The sequence below is a fragment of the Sciurus carolinensis genome, chromosome 12 (genome assembly GCF_902686445.1).
Source record: "Sciurus carolinensis chromosome 12, mSciCar1.2, whole genome shotgun sequence".
Taxonomy (NCBI): Eukaryota; Metazoa; Chordata; class Mammalia; order Rodentia; family Sciuridae; genus Sciurus; species Sciurus carolinensis.
The window spans coordinates 85308897-85328256 of NC_062224.1; the positions used below are offsets into that span (position 1 = coordinate 85308897).

The 19360-nt window shown below is 47.8% G+C and overlaps 1 protein-coding gene across 4 annotated transcripts in view; it reads right to left on the bottom strand.

The window, feature by feature from the left end:
* The window catches only part of Lgr6 (leucine rich repeat containing G protein-coupled receptor 6), a 118974-nt gene that overhangs the window by 38542 nt on the left and 61072 nt on the right, over positions 1-19360 (bottom strand). For all 4 annotated transcript variants that reach the window (XM_047521690.1, XM_047521691.1, XM_047521689.1 and 1 more), the window contains one exon: positions 2205-2420. In XM_047521690.1, the coding sequence (XP_047377646.1) occupies positions 2205-2420 (216 nt within the window). The remainder of the gene's footprint in view (positions 1-2204; positions 2421-19360) is intronic.

Sequence of the window (19360 nt, forward strand, 5' to 3'; positions counted from 1 at the left end):
CTCAGATATAAAGGCCACAGGCAGGACTCATCCCCAGATTGGGGTGGCAGGAGACAGGAGCTATGTGAGCCTTGAGATTTAAAGCTCCGTCAGTTCCAGGGGGGCAACAAATGCCTGCCCACAGGGAGCTTCTGTTCCAGTAAAGAAATCAGCCCCCATTTTCTGGGACTAGACTCCCCGCTTTCAGAGGGGTTTTTAGTTGTCCCATTTTCCTCACACCTCTATCCCAACTGTCACTAAACTCCATCATTCTTCCCACTTCCTGTGGGAAGGGTCTGGTTCTGCTTCAGCTCTGCTCCTGCACCAGTATGTTTTGCACTATAGTCCTTGTCCCTCCTTATGCCCAGTGGGTCCCCATGCCTCCTAGCTCTCTCACAGGCCTGACTTTCAGGCCAACTTCCTGCCTCCCAGCCAAACCTTGAAGGTCCCCCCTGACTCCTTTTCCTCTTGGTCTTCCACCCTCTGAAACCAGTACACCAGATCGATTTTCCCTTCAAAACATTCCTTACAACCAAGTCTTCCCTTCTAGCCTTTCTGTCACCTCCCTAAACTGGATTTTGATGTATAAGAGCCTCTGAACAGATCTTCCTGTATCTGATTTGTCCTTGTTCTCATCCATCCTTCATATTAACCTAAAATACTCCCTTTTAAACTTTAGTCTGAAACACTTCAAATTCCCCTCTCCCACTGGCAGATAAAAATCAAACTCGCTGCTCTGACATTGTGAGTCCCCAAATTCCCGTTACCAACCTCCTCTCCCCACTCTGCCTGAGGATCCTCTACTCCAGCCAAATTGACCTATTCACAGGCAGCCAAACACCCTTGACTTCCTCTGCACAATCTCAGTGCTCTTATTCTCTTTGCTTATCTAAATCCACCATTTTCCAGGTCCAGGACCAGTCGAACTTCCCCATGAAACTTCCTTTCCCCCTCTATAATCACTTCAGCCTCTCCTCTGTTCTTATGCTACCAAGAATCTGTACTAGCCAACCGGCTATGTTAGCATCAATTATACAACTTCCTGATTTATCTGTTCCCATATTTGTTCTGCTATTTCAACTAGACTGTAAGGGAAACAGCTGTGTGTCATCCCTCTGTGGCCCTTCGGTATCCACATAGGAGCGCTCTATAAGTGCCTGCTGCTGTCTACGTGTCTGAGACCTACGATGAAGTTCTCAATCTTCCAGTAGTCCCTCACGAAGACCTGACCTCATTCCCTCATGATGTCACAGAGATATTGGTCTCATCAAAGCTGAGACCAATCACCTTGTTCTGTTGACCTTCCAGAAACTTGTCATCAACTCCCAGAAATGGGAAAGGTGTGGTCATCTTGAAATATGTGCTCCATAAGGATATTCATCTTGATTCTCTAATCTCCCAGGACAGAGAATTAGACAAACAAATTGGTGCCTGTCTTTTCATCTCTCAAATGGAACTAAGCATCATTCATTCCCTGGCTTGGAAAATCACACCAGATTTCCAAGAGCAGGGGAAGTAATGTTGCCATTTAGCAGAGTCACTCACACACATGTTTCTGTAGCAATTAGTGTGTAACCCAAAGCAATTACATGTGACCTCCAAGCCCTTAGTAATTACCCTATGAACTTACCAATCATTCATAGCAATTAGCTGGAAGCTAATTTGCACTCTAAAGTTCCCACTGGGAAGGCAGAGTTAACCCCAGTCCCCAATTCCTGCCAGGGATGCTATCTCCCAGATAATTACCCTGATGGGGCTTTGCTGTCTAATTATAAGTGATGGCTTGTCTTTGCTTCTTTAGGCCTGGGGAACGAGGTGCATTTATCCTAACCCTGTGCCACAGCATATGACTGCATCATTTGATCATCAAATATGGTAGAAATCATTGAAGGAATTCTTGACTTCTGTCCTACCAGCATGGTATGGCTATTATATGTGCATAAAGAGAAAATGATAGCTTAATTCCTATTTTCTGCTTGTAGTATTCTGGCATTGTAGTGACTCTCAGAGCACTTCAATAGGTCTAATGTCATTTGACTTCATGATAATCCTATACAGTCAGTGAAGGATGGACATCCTCATCCTTCTTACAAAGAAGAAACAGAGATCAGGATGTTCAGCAACATGCAGAGAAGAGCAAAGTTAGCCAGGTTTCTGATCCAACTTCAGAAAACATGCAGCCGCCAGGCCCAGGAGGACCCAGCCAGGGTGGGGCCAGCACTCACAGCACCACAAGACTGGTGAGGTTCTGGAAGGCGTAGTCAGGGATGTGGCTGATGCGGTTGAGGGCCAGGGTCATGGCCTGCAGGGCAGGAAGATTGTTGAGGGCCCTGACGGGGATCTCCGTGAGTGCGTTGTCATCCAGCCAGAGGTGGCGGAGGGAGGACAGCCCCTCAAAGCTCCTTTCTGGGACTAGAGAGATGAGGTTGGCATCTAGGCGCCTGGTGGGAGAGAGGATGAAGAGGTGTCAATGCAGGACAGGCTGCAGATCAACCTTTGGTTCTCCAACAGGGTCTCTAAACAGCCCGGAGACTCAAGTCTTAACTTGGCCACTACTAATCACGTACCCCACTTCTTCAGGTTCCCCTGTCTGGCCTTCATGTCAAGCCACTACTCTTGTTCCTTGATGCCATACATTTCTATCTATGATCCCAACTCTTCCTCTCAGACCCACGGTTGAACCCATAGCCCATTTGTGGATAACCCGTATTTCCCTCACCACCCCTCCCCCAGGCTTCCAAATCTATGTCATGGCTCTCCTGAGTGTGACATTGTTTTCCTCCACCTTGCCAACTTCAAGGCCATATAATAGAGATGTCCCCACCACTGACAGTGGGAAATTTCCTTCTGTACTCAACCAAAGAAAAATGCCTTCCCTAAGACATGAGCCACCCCTAGCACCACCTGCTCCTTGTCCCCTTAAGGACCCCATCGTTTGTGGGGGCTTCTGTCAAAGTCCTGGAGGTTGATGCACTTGAAATCCTTCATTTTCTGCTTCTCAGAATAGGTCAACAGATGGTAGGTGGTCTTGTCTGTGCACAACCAGAGATTCCAGGGTGACATAAAGATTTCTTATGTGGTCTGTAGATCTAAGCTGCTCAGCAAAACAAGGAGACTGCCTGTCTTTGCTTTTCACAGGTGGGCCCAAGTTATGATATCTTTTATCAGTTTGCTAGTGTCTCTGCCTCCTAGTCTGGGACTTAGGCTATCACCCTATGCAGCTGGTCCCATGGAACCTAAATAAATTGACCTGTGACCAGTGGATCTACTCCTGACTTTATTATCTTGAAGGGGTCTTGGCCTGAACAGTATGAAGGGTGGACGAGGTGACTTTATCATCCCAACAGTACAGATCAGTTTGTAGAAGGTCCAGCAGTGCATCTTTCTCTTTCCTAAGTCATTTTACCAGTGCCCTCCCTGTCAAGTCTCATGCACCCCAGGAGCTATGGGTGGACACACTGGCATGCAGCCTTGGCAGTGAGTGCAAACTGACCAGGGAATCCCTTGAAAGCTGCAATTAGGGAAGACCTCCCACCCACATCAAACCTGACCTGATGAAACCAAAAACTCCTCAGTAAGCACCTCTCACACCAGACACGGTCACATCAGACACGGTCCTCTGGCGGTCACCATACACCCTTGATGAGGTCTGACTGGTTAATCAATCACCTGGGGGTATTTGTGAAAATACAGACTCCCAACCCCTCCCTGGGAGAGTTCAGGAGGACTGGGGCGGGACCTGGAAATATGTCCCTAAAGAAAGTTCCAGGTGTTTCTAGGCACAGAAAGGTGTGGGGACCACCTCCTCAAGAGAGGCTACAATGGGAGCTTCTAGGAAACTTCATAGAAAACCCTAACAATTCTGTCCCAGAGACAGTGTTTGAGAAATGCCAGCTGCTAAGAGGAAAGTGTCTGTGTCCTTCTGCATGGAGCTCACAGGCCAGTAGGAGCCAGACTGAGAGTCTCAATGAAGCACCACAGCACTTGCTCCCTGGCATCAGGGATAGCCTCCTGGAGAAAGTGGTGTTCACACTGAGAACTGATGGCCAAGTAGGATCGGTCAGGGGAGAAGGAGGGAAAAGAGCTCTAAGCAGAGGGAACAGCATGTGGGAATCACATGCAGGGAGTGTAGCCTCGTAGGGGATCTAAAGCATACAGGCAGTGCTTCCAGAAGGAGAAATGAGGGGAAGCATGAGAGAAGTGTACAGTGAAGCATAAAGGGTCTTATAAGCAATGCCGTGTTACAGGAAATGGGAAGCTCCTGAAGAGTTTTAAGCTAGATTTTTGCTTTAGAAAGATCCCCTAGGAAACCGCATAGGTACCACTAAGGGTACTAGTGGAGGCAGAAGATTAGCAAAGAGACAGTTGCTTTCCATAATGATTATGTCCAGAAGGGCAGCCATACCCATATCATTTGCTCTAGAAACTCAAGAAGTGAATCTGACTGATATAGTGTCCAGTTCCCAAAAGTACCCTCTTCTAATGGGAATTCCTGTTGCTCTGTCCTGGGTAGCACAGGACTGGCCTGGCAGGCTTCCTGGCACAGTAAAGTAATGCAGAGGTTCTAGGGGACTTTTTAGCATTCCTTCTTTGTTTCCTTTCCTGCACAAAGTACCCCCTCAGCCCAGCCCCACGCCCAGTGTACTTACTTGGGCTCCTAACCAGTCAGAAACAACAGATGTCTTATCAGTGTCAACTTATTCCTATCTCCTGCCTATGCAGAAAACCAAGCCTGGAAAATGACTACCACCCACACAGGAAACCGAGACACTGCCTGGCCTTCGTGATTACTGCATCACCAAGCAGCTCAGACAGCCAGAGACATGGTATTATTTGAAAGAGCTCCACGCCCCTTACTGTTCACACCAGCAGATACTTAGAAGGCAGAACTGCCCTGCCTGGACCCTGACTGTGGTGGAACAGAGCCGAGTGGGCAGTTCTCCACTGCATAGCCCTGTTTGAATCTCAGTTCTTTATGTAATTAAAGCCCCCCACCCTTTAATTGAGTGTGCACTTATGATCTAAGAAGTTTTCAAGGATCAAATCATTTATTTTATTTTCTCAATGTGCAAGGTTCACACTCTGCAAATGAAAAAAAAAAAAAAAATGAGGTATGTAGAGGTTAAATAACTTGCCCAAGGTCAAACATCTGGTATATAGCAGAGATGGGATTCAAACCCAGACAATCCAGCTCCAAAGTACACATCCCTAACCATTAGGCCATCACTGGGACCCTCCACAGAATTATCACTTATGTGCCTCACTGATTGCTACACCAACATGGAACACTCCCAGAATACCTCACCCCTGCCCCATCAACAGTCTCAGGCACTTACATACCTGCCTGACCACCCCATGGAGGCCTAGGGTTATGTAACCCAATTTGGTCATGCTGGCCCCATCATCCCACTCCCACTGGGGCAATAGTGGACACATCTGATTTTCCTCTAGGCCTAGGACTTTGCTTCACAGCTTGTGACACATGGATGATCAGCTTCATCACCTGGGAGCTTGTTAGAAATGCAGAATCTTAGGCCCCACTCCAGACTTACTAAAGCAAAACCTGGATTTTAATATAACTTTTAGAAGATTCATTGATTCACAAGTGCATTCATGTTTTAGGGTCTTTTTTAAAAATTAAATTGTTTATTAGTGTTAGTATTAAATGTGATATCCATTGCAATGTTATTGGGGCAAATAAGCAAAATAACTCCTTAGGTAGAAGCTAATTAAATAAATGCACATATAGTCACATAATTGAACCTTAAACAGAAATTTTTTAAAAAGAGATGGGTACAAATTAACTGATAATATTATTGTTTCAGTCAATCACTACTGCATAACTAACCACTTAAATTTAAAGCAGCTGCTTGTTATGTCTCAGGATTCTGTGGAGTGACTGGAGGTGTCCCTCTACTCCTCGTGGTGGTAGCTAGGGCACTCAGAACTTCATTGGTAGCTGACTCTGAGGCTTATCCGCTTCCACAAGACTCTGACTCTGGTCTCTGCAGCAGGAGTTAGCATGTATTGTTTTGCCAAAGTTGATTCGTTTGCCTTCTGAGAAACTTGGTACGGGCATCAAAAACAACAGGAGCACATTCCAGGGTCACCAGTTTCTGAGGTTCAGTTCATCATGGACCCACTCCATAGCTCTGGGCCCAAGGTGAGGCAGAGTATCATGGTGGAAAGACATGGCAGAAGAAAGCTTCTCAGGACATAAGAGTTGGAAAGGAGGAGGAGGAGGAGAAGAAAGAGAGGGAGACAGACAGACAGACATGCATGTTTTAAAGCACCAAACCAGATCTTCCCAGAGCTTCAGATGCTCTGGTATAATGACTATAGACACTTGGGTAAGAGAGGAAGACTGAATGAGGAGATAGAAGACCATTCTTCCTGTGGTTATCACTCAGTTGATCCTGAGAGACATTGTTCTTAGATTTGACCATCAATTTCTCCAGAAGGTGAGGACTCTACCCATCCAGCAGGCTCTCTGTTCAGTTCTGAATTCCCAGCACTAACACAATGCCTAGTTGACAGACAGCACTGAGTGCTTTCGAATAAATGAGTAGTCGAATGCCCCTTGAATTCCCTGCCTCCAATCCCCAAACTGATGGCCTGACAAGCATACCATGAACCTGGAGGAGACCATCTGATCACTGCAAGAGCTCTTATCCCTACCTCTTTCTCCTGTCGCCAGGAGATGTCCACACTCTCCTCCTGACACTGGGGAGGCCTTATAAGTGGGGGTACCATATTGGTTCCAACTTTTCCTTGGGATCATAGACAGATACCTAAGTCCTGAGTCCTGCTTAGGACCACCATAAAGAAAGCTTCTGAGATGACTTTCTTAAGGAAAGGGGAGGTTTAGACCATGAGAAGTAGGAACAGGGTATCATGAGTGAGGGCCTTAAGGCAGGAAAATGCAAGGATGGTGTGGGCAGGGGAAGTGGCCCAGAGTCCAGACACATCCTTACTAGGTAAGGTGGAGAAGACCCAGCAACCCACTGCATGTGGGGCCAGAGGGCTGGACCAGGGCCTGGCTGTCTGACAGGTCTGAGCCTTGCCTTCCACAACTGCTCACCTCATGGGTCAATTCACAGAGCTGCAGAGTCTAACTCCCCAAGGAGTGTGGTCCCTTCTTCCCTGAAGCCCTGGGCTGGGAGCAACTCTACAGTGACAACCATGACACCAGTCGTTATCATAGTTTCTATTTATTGAGCCCTTGTCATATGCCAAGTACAGTGCCAGGTACAAACACTGAGGTACAACAGCACCCTGAGGTAGCTCTCATTAGCCCCATTTTATAGAGAGATTAAGCTGCCCCAGGTCACACAGCTAGTGGCCATAGAGTTAGGTTGTGAACCTAGGCTCTCTGGAACCAAAATCTATGGGGCTCCGCATCATGTGATGCTGGTACTGAGATGCACCAAGTGGGCAGGAGTGAGAACCTGCTCACCTATTTGAGAAGGTCCAGGAAACCAGGCCAGAGGCTATGACTGAACTGAGCAGAGCACCCTGCAGATGCTCATGGGAAAGTGCTACGAGATAGACAGAAGTCACTTCTTCCACTCGACTACACACGTGTGAGTGCATGTGTGCCTGCACACAGGCACTGGTGCTCGCCCATGTAACCTGGGGTTCTGATCAGCCCACCTTCTGCATTTGGGCGACCTACACAGGCTGGAGAGCTTAGGGAGGGCCACTTGTACAGACTGGGTCTGCATGGCCCCTGCTCAGGCCAGGCTTCTGCTTCTCCACTTAGGGAAGGCGAGGCTGCATGGAACTCCAGGCCTCTTTCTGCTCTAGCAGGGAAAGCCTAACTTGAACCTCTCCTGGAGTGGGGAGGTAGAGCAGAGGGCTGGGGAGGAAAGGTGCCTGCAACCCTGTTGCTGCTGCTCCTGGATGGGAACATGGCCCCAGGCTGGCAATGAAGAGGGTGGGAGGTGCACCCAGAGGGGATCAGTCAGGCCCGAATGTGTGCGTGGGGTGAGCAGGGAGTCCAGGTCTTCCACGCAGGCCAGGTAGACTCAGCAGTGAGACAGAGAGCTGAAGAAGCATTGCCAGACAGAGGGAAGAAAAATACATGCTGCCCATTTAAATTTGAATTTCAGTAAATAACAAGTGACTTTTAGCATAAATTATGTTCCATGCAACATTTAGGACAATGCCCAGTGAAATCTAAATTTCAAATAAAAGAAGAAAGCTTTTTAGTACAAGTAGGTCCCATACAAGATTTGTTCATTTATTTATTTGTTTGTTTATTTATTACCAGAGATCAAACCCAGGGGCACTCTACCACTGAGCTATATCCATAGCCTTTTTTGTTTTTCTAGCTTATTTTTATTGAGATAGGGTCTCACTAAGTGCTCAGGCTGATCTTGAACTTGTGATTCTCCTGCCTCAGTTTCCAAGTAGCTGGGTTTGGAGGTGTGCACCACTGTGCTTGGCTAAGATTTGTATTTCATCTACCAGCTCTGGACCAGGGAGCTCCTGGGAGCACCGATGGAGTGTGGACCTAACCTTTGGACAGATCTAGCCACAGATCCCCTTCTGTGGCACTGGTTTCTCAACTGTACCCCCTTTTCTTCTACCCCTTCTAACATGGAGGCTATCCAGATGAGCTCTGGGGTCCCCAGGGAAGAATTGGGTACCTGACAATTATAGGTCCTGGTGGTTTTGACTGTGAGGACAAAACACCCTTTGTGGACTCTGCAGGGAGCCCAGGGAAGAGCGGCAGGCAGCAGCAGGGGGACAGGAGCAATGCCAGCTTCTACCTTCTCCCCTCTCCCCACTCCAGGACCTTCTGATTCTCAGGGTCCACCAAGGGTCAGCACGTTGGCTAGAGAAGTCCCTCCCATCTCCCCCTACCAGTCCTCCTGGCGGGACAGGGTGATCGCTGAAGAAACCCTCCCAGGCCCCTTGAGCCAGGGTTCAGGCTCCACTAGGATCCCCAGTCCTCTGAGGTAGGTGGACCCTGAGTTCTCCTGCCATGTGGGGTTGGAAGGGAGCCGAAGGAGCCTCTGAGCAGCCGGCAGAATCCGCCATTTGAGACTAAGAGATCTTTATGAACAGCTCCCAGTCGGCAGGTGGGAGGGCCGATTCCAACTCTGGTTTGGCAGAAGGAAGAGAGCAATTATACCAATTAAGCTCTGGAATAAAATCAACAGCGCTTCTCTTTCTCCCACGTGGGCCTTGGCCCCTCGAGTGCTTTCTGATTATAATTCTTACCTGCGGTAATAGGGTAGATTAGCAGGGCCCTCGTGGGCCAGTTCAGGCTTGCCTGTGCTCTGGAGGAACAGCAGGGCCAAACTGCTCCTCACGCTCCCCCAACCTAGGGCTGCATCTGGAGTAGGTGGGAAGGAGTGAGGGTTGGGGCTCCTCCCTCCACCCCCCAAGGGGTGGGTGGTGTGAAAATCATCTGGCTATAGGACTTTGCAGATTGCTGGGGACATGAAGACCTGGTCCGACTTGACTAAAGTGAGATGAGGACCTAACAGGGAGCAAGATATAGCAGAAGAGCTTTAGGTTAGCCATCAGGAAGTTTCTTGCTGATAGTGACCCAGAAGGACAACAGTGCAAACCTAGAATCACATTATATCAGAACCTAAAGGGATCTGCCAGACTCACTCACATGAGGAGGCTGATGGCCTAAGAAATCAAAAGAAATGTCGCAGTTGGGTGGCAGGCTGGGACTCAAAGTCAGCAACTCTTTCTACTCTACCAATCTGGCTTCCTCAAAGTGATAGCAGGACAGAAATACTGTAGGAGACATATTTCTCTTTGGAAACCAGGGAGCTCTTACATCACACAGATGCCTAGATTGATCTAATGGGCCCTTTCTAGAATTTCTTTCTCTAATCCATCTGGTATCCCACCAGCTATTAGTCAAGACAGAAGGGACAGATTTGGGACTAGTAGTAGACCACCAACTGACCCATGGGTGTTGCCAGATATTCATTTAAAAGAAACCATGCATACAGAGCTCCAGGGCTGGCACACAGTACCCGCTTTGTGAGCTGACTTTGACTCTAAAGGCCAATGGATCTCAAAGAAGACCAGGAGGACAGCAGGGGAAGAAGGCAGGTGCTCTTGTCTTTGTTTCACTCAGGTCAGCCATGACTTCTTCCCCTGTCCAGCTCTGAGCCTTTGATATAAGAAGACACAGAGGTAGGACTGAGGCCCTCAGGAGAAGACAGAGGCTGAGGACCAGAATTCATGAGGAGAGATGGGACTGAAGGAGGCTGGGGCTTATCCAGCAGGAAGCTCCCCTGCTCATCCAGCAAGAGGCAGACGGGGCCTCCAGAGTTCCCATCACCCCACGGCGTGGTCCCTCCATCCTAAGACAATATCTTCTGCCAGTCGTAGGACTTGGGGTGTTCCTTCCCCACATCAGCCCATCAGTTTTTTTTTGCAGAGAAAGGAGGGGCAAGGTTTCATTTCAGATGGAAAGTTCAGAGGAGGGAGTCCCTAGTCCTCTGTCCTCTGTGGGCTTCTCTGCCCGCTTCTTGCCCCAGTTTGTTGGCCTCCTTCTCTCTTTGAAGCTGTCTATCCTCCTGAGTAGGACCGGCTACATAATTTGCAGGACCAAACACAAAATGAGAACGCAAAACCCTTGTTCAAAATTATTAAGAATTTCAAGATGGCAATAATAGTGCTAACCAAGGCCAGGCCCTTCTGAGGTCAGGGCTCTGTGCAGTATGCAGGCTCAGACCCGTGAAGTCGGTCTTGCTCCTGAGCCCGAAACTTCTTTTTTTTTTTTTTTTTTTTTTGGTGCTGAGGATCGAACCCAGGGCCTTGTGCTTGCAAGGCAAGCACTCTACCAACTGAGCTATCTCCCCAGACCCCCGTAACTTCTTAAAGGTTGTGGACCAGGCCTTCTCCTGTGACTGAGATGGGGAGGGAGAGGTTGGCAGGGGAGAGACCTCGAGGACAGGGACTGCTCATTTGACGGGCAGTTGTTGATTATCTGCCCTGGGCCAAATAGAAGGCTGGATTTTCATCTCTAAATCTTGCCCCAGCACAGTATAGGCACAGAACTGACTTTCAGTAGGTCATGCGGGAAGGAAGAGAGGAGAGAAAAGGAGTCCGGGCTCATGTTTTGGAGAGGAGGAAAAGATAGGGCAAATTGGAGAGGATATAAAAAAAAAAAGCCGCCACTATGGGATTGCTTTTTTTTTTTTTTTTTTTTTTAACCGGTGCTGGGGATTGAACCCGGGCCTTGTGCTTGCGAGGTAAGCACTCTACCAGCTGAGCTATCTCCCCAGCCCCTCACTATGGAAATGGTTATTCTGTAGGGAAAATATTTCACGTGGGAGCCGTTGGTTGCCTGGAGGAACCAACAGCCCTGACCAGGAGCCTGCCAGGGAAGGCGAGGGTTCCAGCAAGGAGCAGGCTGGCACCTGCAGAGTGGTGAGGAGGGGCACCAGTGCCAATCGCCAACTGGGAGGGTCATGGGGCCCCAAGGTGGGGGTACTCCCTGCCCATGGCATGCCCTGGCCCTGCTTGGCAGGAGGGCTTGTTCAACTGGAGAGCAAGCAGTCTGCGCCCACAACAGCCCCCTTAGACCCAGGTACTCCTGGCCTTTGCACGCAATGACACCGTGTCAAGCTTCCCTTGCAGAGACCACAGCTTGCCTCCTGTAAAGGCCCTTCATGGTTTCTTGAGGGCTCCATAAAGCCTCTACTGCCCCCAGATCTCTCCCCCCAGTGCCTATCAGGTGCCCTGAAATGCCCCTCTTTACAGCTGGGATCAACTGATTGATTAAATCCCAATAAACGTTCACTAAATGCCCACTCTCATGCCCGCACTATGCTCAGTCTGGGGTCCCAACTTGAATAACACAGGATCCCCTCCACAAAAGCTCTTAGACCATTTACTTTATTAGTTAATAAAACAACATAAAAGCCTTAGCTAGCGTGTAGTGAGAAATAGCTGCCCGCAGGTGTGCCGGGTGTTTTATACATTTCGTCATATTTGAGCTTCCCCAGCTCTAGGTACTAGGCACGCTGTTATTCCCACTTTGCCTGCAGAAGAGGAGGCTCAGGGAGGCAGAACCATCGATCTGACTCCACAGCTTTAAACCGTGGCTACACTGAAACACATTTTTTGAGTGTGTGGAAAACACTCTCAAAGCCGGGACCCACTCTTTCCACCTGTGGGAAATTTAGGAAGGCCTCCCAGAGGAAGTGAAGCTGCAGCTGGTTCCCAAGACGGGAGTAGTTTTCTGAAGGGCCGGTATTAGGGTACGAAAGAACACATGAGGCAGAAATAACAGAATAAGCAGAACCCAGCACAGGAAGGTACTTAGTGAATAGGTCACATTTGGAAGTGCATGGGAAGCAGCTGGACACGGTAGATCACGGGCTGAGTTGTATTTTTGGAAGGCGATCCAGGTCACAGGATTGAGACTGGGTCGGAAGGGACAGGTTAAGGCAGAAGGCAGGAGGTGGTGGGATGCCTGTTTCAAGTGCGTGAGGCAGAGCTGTCTTCTTATGAGGAGGCAAGGGTCTTGGGAGACAGGGCCCAGGAAAGTGGAGAAGGTAGAGTCGGGGGAGGTGGGATGAACCAAGGAAAAGGACATTAGTTTTCCCAAACTGTCTGGCCAAGACCCCATGTATGTACATACCCCATAGTCCTCAGCTGCATAGCACAAAGGGTTCTCAGGGCCCACAATTCTAGAACATCATATGTGATGTGTGTGTGAAGTATGCCCCACTACCCCAGGTCAGGGGGCCACAGGAGGCAGGTGGTAGGGAAGACCATCCTTACCCTCAGCCAGTGCACCTTATCCCTGTCCTAGGATGGTTTAGAGTGCTGGAGGGAAGAGCTGGGTAACCCTTGAACGAGGGCACTTCATATTCAAGTGCCTACAACACAATTTGGACTTTCCATAAAGCTTTCCCTTATTAAGACTTGAGCACCAGAGCTTGTCCTGAAAGGCCCTTCCCTTCCTATGGAAAGACATCTCTCAGCTAAGGGGAGTAGAACCAGCAGAGGCCCTTAGGGAACCAGGCTTTGAAGCTGCACCCCAAACAGGACCTAGAAATAGTAAATAAACCCAGAACCCATGTGATGACACTCCACACCCCATTCCAGGAAGTTCCCTTCAAGTACCTTCTCTGTGCCAGGTACCAGGGCGGCCTGTGTGTGTGGTGAGAGCAGCAAAGGACTCCTCAGACCTGCCATGGGGGCATGTAGGGTGCTGTATGCCTCTGGTCTCCTCAGAGGCAACAATGTCCAACAGAGCTCTGTGGTGAGAGAGATGGTGTCCAAAATCATAGCCCTTAGGGACATGTAGGTATTGAGCACTTCCAATGTGGCTGACATTACTCAGAAACTGAATTTCGCTCATTTTAATGGACACATGCAGCTAGTGGCTACCGTCCTAGACAGCCCTAAGACACTAGCAAGGCTCCATTCAATGCATTAGGGATACAGAGATACATTGAGATTTGGTTCCAGCTCTTGAGGAACTCACAGGACATTTATAAAGGTAAACGAATAAACAACCAATGGTGATGCAGTGTGTGTACGCTCGTGTGTCAGAGGGCAGGGGGAGTGTGACTGCGTGTGATGTGTGCCTAGAGTCAAGGGAACAAAAAGGGTGATGCAAATCATTAGGCCAGGAAGGGGGCAGGACAGGCTTCCTGGAAGAGGTGACTTTTTTTTTTTTTTTTCCTAGAAGAGGTGACAGTTGAAGAATACCTGAATTTTCAGCACATGGGCAGGGGAGTGAGCAGTTCTGGCAGAGAGAAGAGTATGTGCAGAGATGCTGACCAAAGCCCAGGGTGGGAGAGTGTGTCCAGGGAGTAGAGGTGCTGCTGAGGTGGAGAGTGAGGAAAGATCAAGCCTGTGGGGAAGAGCGTCTGCTGGTTCCTGAGGGTTTGATGGATCTGAACTTTGACTCGCAGCAGTGGGGAGGTTTAAGACTGAGAAAGACAACTCCAGTGGGGCTCTGTTACTTCAGGTACCTCTTCTTGCCCTCTCTGGGCTTAGTTTCTACACCTGTATAAGGATGGGTTAGCTTAAGGGACCTTGTGGCTCTGTCCTTCTAAGACTCGAAGCCTTCTTTGGGCAAATTTCTTCTGTTCTGTGTCCCTGAGTCCCCAAGACAGGGAGCTTGCTGAACAGGCCAACTTATAAGCGTGTGATGTCATGCAGAAACCTAGGCAGCCAACTCCACGCCATGCCCCATGAGCATCTCAAGATGACTAAAATCCACCATTTGGACATTATTCCTTTTTTAGAATATAGAAGCTGCCTGCTATTGTTCTTTTAAAAATCTGGCAAGTATTATTCAGTAAGCATTTAGTAGAGAACAGCTTTTTGAGAGAAGTTTCTGAAAATGAGACACAGACTTGGAATGCAGGGATCTCAGGGGCCAAGTGCTGGGAAGGTTGTCAGAAGAGGTGGAGGAAGGAAACGCCAGCTTTGGAGCTTTGAATGATTTGACCCAAATGTCCACTTTGATTTTGGGGTCATCTTTTCCCAAAACTTGCTCACATTGGATGTTCGGTCTGCACTTCTTATTGATAAATTAATGGACACTGAGCTGGGGTGTAGCTCTGTGGTAGAGCCCTTGCCTAGCACGTGCCAGGCCCTGGGTTCCGTCCTCAGCACCACAAAAAAAGAAAAAAAAGTTATGGGCACTTCTAACTCTATTCAGAGAAGTGCTTTCTGAGAAAAGACCATAGTCATAGAAATGAGAGCTGAATGGACCCCTCTGAACCAGGGAATCCTGGTCCCTGGTTTGACTTGACCAAAGCCAGAGTGAAGACATGGCAGAGCCAAAGAAGGCTGTGGACTTTGAGCCCAGGGTTCTTTGAGTCTAGTTCTCCCTTATCTCTGCTCTTGTCTTGGGAGAACGAGGTGTTTTCCAACCCTTGTCCCACAGACAGCACCGTAGCAATAACCTCAGACACCCTCTCCAGGTCTCTGGCTGAGTCCTGGGAAGGGCTCAGGGGCCAAAAGTCACTTCTCAGCAGCATCCAACACTTGGGGCCCTTCCCACCATGCCCTCAGCACACTCAAGTTCTGAAGAGTCCCCAAACTAAAACTCTCCAGAGCCAGAGCCCGGGCACTCTTGGGGGAGATGGGGAGCAGGGAAGAGGCTGAGTGAGGCACCAGGAGCTTGGAGAGAGGACACAGGCTTCCCTGCAGGGGTGGGCCAGGGGCAGAGGAAGGGGCTTCCAGTCATCCTTTGTGTTCCCACCAGGAATTGAGGGGAGGGCAGCTGAGGACTCCAGCATCCGGTTTCTTTCCCTCTTTCTCCAGAGGGAAGGTCTCAGTTTGCTGGAGGAAAGGGATTGTACCAATTCTGATTTATGCCACCTAATAAGATCCTTCCCCTCTTACTGTCAGCCTTCCAATAGATCAAAAGTGGGATATTAAAATGAAGGCAATTCCAACTTGTTCTCCAGGCCATGCTAATGCCCAAGCCACCCTTCCCTCCATCTGTCAGGAGAATTGATGGGTGTGCGAGAGCCCCGGGAGGCAGAGAAGCTGCTTCCTTTGTACACATCAAAGGACGATACCTGAGCATTCCTGAAAGCCATTCCTGTGTTCTATTCGGCAGCAATATATAAAAATAATTACGCGCCTCCAGGAGGGGGGCAGGCAGGAGACTGTGTGAAGCCGTTATGAACAGCCCCTGAAGACACAGACCTACAGATCTGGGCAGGAGGCCAGCTTTGTGGGTGACAATCCCGGAATCCTGGGGCGGAGACTACAAAAAGCCATCTCATCTATCCCCTGTCCTCCAGCCATTGGATTCCAGACATCAGGCTGGTTTCTGGGGACCTTCCTGGCTGTCTGAGATGTGTTTGGAAGCTGGGTCCTGTGGTTGCCTGGGGCCTGGATGCCTACCCTTGGTGAAGGCAGCTGTGGTTGGTGGAGGAAGAGGCAGACAATTTTTCCTAACTTTTCTCCCAAGACACAGAGGAGTGATGTCAGAGGCTCAGGGAATATAAGTGACATTCCTACACTTTGAAGAGTGTTAGTAGACCCTGTAGTAATGGCATCAGGGAAAACTGAGTCACAGAGGAATGCTTCTAAAGCTACCACGGGAGAAGAGGAGAAGAACACAGGGGAAAAGTCCATATTAGTTCTGGTTTCCCTCACTCAGGGTTCCTGTCCTTCTCACAGTTTATCTTCTCCTCCTTCATTCCAGAGAGCTTCCGGCTCTCTGTGGATCAGTGTGAGAACTGGAGAAGTCACATCGTCATGATACAAATCCTCTCCTCTTCAGTCTCCCTGCCTTCATCCATCCCTCCATCCATCCTTCCACCCAACCCTACACAAACTCACAGTCTAGACTGTCACCCTCTCCATGTTTTCCTCCTGCTCAGAATCATCTATAGCTTCCAGTCAACTCCAAACTCTAGCTTGGCCTTCAAGATCCCTTCCCTGAAAAGACTCTCTCACTAGCCTCATTTCTGAGAAGGTCCTTCATTTATCCATTTCGTTTGCAAATAAGCCTCTCTGTACCTCCTTGTCCAAGAGTCTATGGTTATTCATCCCTATAACTTTGCAGAGCCGGTGCCCCTATTTCTCCCTCCTCTCTGCAAAGCTCTCCTTAAAATGCCTCTCTTTAGAATCTCTGACCTCACCCTCATGGTTAGCCTCTGCTCCTTACAGACTGACCCTAGGTACCCTCTACACCCCCAGCCTGTGATAAAGCACTGACATCCAGGTAAACTGGCCAGAGTCCCTCTCCTCCAACCCAGTAAGGAAATGAAGGGAGCAAGTTAAATATGTTAAAATGGAGGGAAACCTAACTACCTTCTCACTAAAACACATGTGAAAAAACAGAGAAAAAGAATGAAAACTTAGACCTGGACTCAAAGTAACGCTTGCGGCAGAATCTGACGTCTCTGCTAGCCCTGAGTTCAGTGGAACTAGGGAAAATAGCTGATAATGAGTGCCTTTCCTGTTGCGTCTTGTAAGATGGAGCAGCACTGTCTCCATAAGACAGAAGATGAGAAAAGCCTTTTTTCCCTCCCTGTCTATTTTGAACCAGAATCCAGAAAACTGAACTCTATATCAATGATGCTTTCTGAGGCCAGTGTACAGTACCACCCCAACCCAGATTTCTGTATTCACTCAGAGATTTCAACCCCTGGAAACTACTGTGGCAGGAAGGAGGGAAAGGGTCTGGAATTGGCACCTTCATCCTGGGAGGTGGACTTTCTCAAGTCAATGACTGTCCTGTGGCAGACAGAGGACAGCCTTGGTGGCTGAATATCCTGAGGTAAAACAGTGGTGCTCTACTTTGGCTCCCCAGTAACATCACCTGAGGAAATTTTCAAAACTCTGATACTTGGGTCTACCCCCAGAAATTCTGTCAATGGCTCAAGGTGGAGATTAAGGTGTTCACAATTTCCTCTGTTGATTCTAATGTTCAGCCAAGGTGGCAAATCACCGGTGTGGAGACTTTAATACACACCCTGGTGAAGAGAATCAGATAACCAATTACCGGGTGAGGGATAAGATTCCATCAGACAGCAAAGTTAAACCAGATGAATATCTGCTTAGACACTAAAAATTGGCCTGGGAATTGTGCACGCCAACCTGCTTTCCAGCTGTAAATCTGAGAAGACTCGGGAGGAGAGAAAGCAAAGTCATGGGAAATTTACATCACCTCCCTAGTGACATTTACTACTTCTAGATAACAATTTTTTTTTTTTTTTTTTGTACCAGGGGCTCCCAATCACTGAGTCACATTCCCAGCTCTTTTTTATATTTTATTTAGAGACAGGGTCTTGCTAAGTTGCTTAGGGCCTTGCTAAGTTGCTGAGGCTGGCTTTGAACTAGCGATCCTCCTGCCTCAGGCTCCAGAGCCGCTTGGATTACAGGCGTACATCACCAGGTCCAGCAAGATTTTTTTTTTTTTTTTCTATTCAAAGAGAAGGAGAAAAAGATATTTACACACTCCTATTCTTAGTAGCATTATTCACAATAGCCGACAGTTGGAAACAACCCAGTGTCCATCAATGGGTGAATGAATAGAGAAAATGTGAGCTATCTGAGCAATAAATATTTCTTAAAAAGATGAGAAAAAAATTAAAAAGCAACATTTTTTCATTCTGAAAAAGAATTATTATTTTTTAATACAAGGAAGAGGTTAATAGCATCATGAAAACCCAGAAGGTCACATCTCTGATGTGGGAGAGAAATCAGTTAGCGTCCTCAATAAGGTATGGATAATCATGACCTCTATGAAATTGGAGCAAAAAATTCATAAAAAAGGGGGAAAAAAGCTGAGACAGAAGAACAACAGTATAAAACAGAAAAAATAAAGGTACATTTCAAAGGCAACTGGAAATGCCAATGGAGCTAGGTGGGATGTGGGAAACTTTCAGGGAATGGAAAGTTAAAAGAGAAAATTCAAATTCACATTGTAAGTGATAAAGAATAGAACCGGCTTCACAAAAAACTGAATAAGCAATGGGAAGACAAACATGAGATGCTCTCCTTGAAGTTAGAATAAAAGGACAAAGAGATGAAAGTTATAAAACCGAAGTCAAGACAAATAGGAAAGAGAATTGAATTCGAACTTAAGAATTGCAGGTATTGCAGAGGATTAATCCAGAGTGAATGGAGCAGAAACACATGATTGCTATACATAAAAATAAAAATTTTGAGACTGAAGAAACAGTACAGATTTTAAATGCTCATTGTTTTCCAAACAAACTGAATATGAAAAAGATTTATACCTACACACTGTCCAGCAAAATTTTCAGTTGCAGGGTCTGGGGTTGTGGCTCAGTGGTACAGCACTTGCCTAGCATGTGTGAGGCACTGGGTTCCATCCTCAGCACCACATAAAATAAATAAATAAAATAAAGGTATCGTGTGCATTGACAACTAAAAATATTCTTTAAAAATTTCAGTTGTAAAGATAAAGAAAAAAATCATATGTATTCATAAAGAAGAAATGTGCTGTCCTCAGAGAAATAAAGTAGTAAAGGGCCTCAGAAATTTCTGGTATTCTACCTGTCAGCGAGAAAATGGCGCCATAACTACAGGATACTGAGAAAAATTGATCATGATTCAAGAATTTTTTATCGAGTTAGTTGGACCATGGTTTGTGAGGTCCACAAAAATATATTAACCATGTACAGGATTGGAAAGTAGAGTAGCCATGTATTGTTCTTGGCTCAAGAAAAAATTAAAGACACAGAAGAGGCTATCAAGGGAGATTACAAAGAACTCAGAACGAGGACTGCTTGACTTCCATCTCGGGATGAGAGGGAGCCGAAGCCCTGGGGCTGCCCTTCTGCAAACAGAAACCACTGGTCCCAGGGACTGGGCAACAGGCGGCACTGGGCAACCACTCCAGAGAGACAAGTGACAAATGACAGAGCTTAGGACTGCCCTAGCT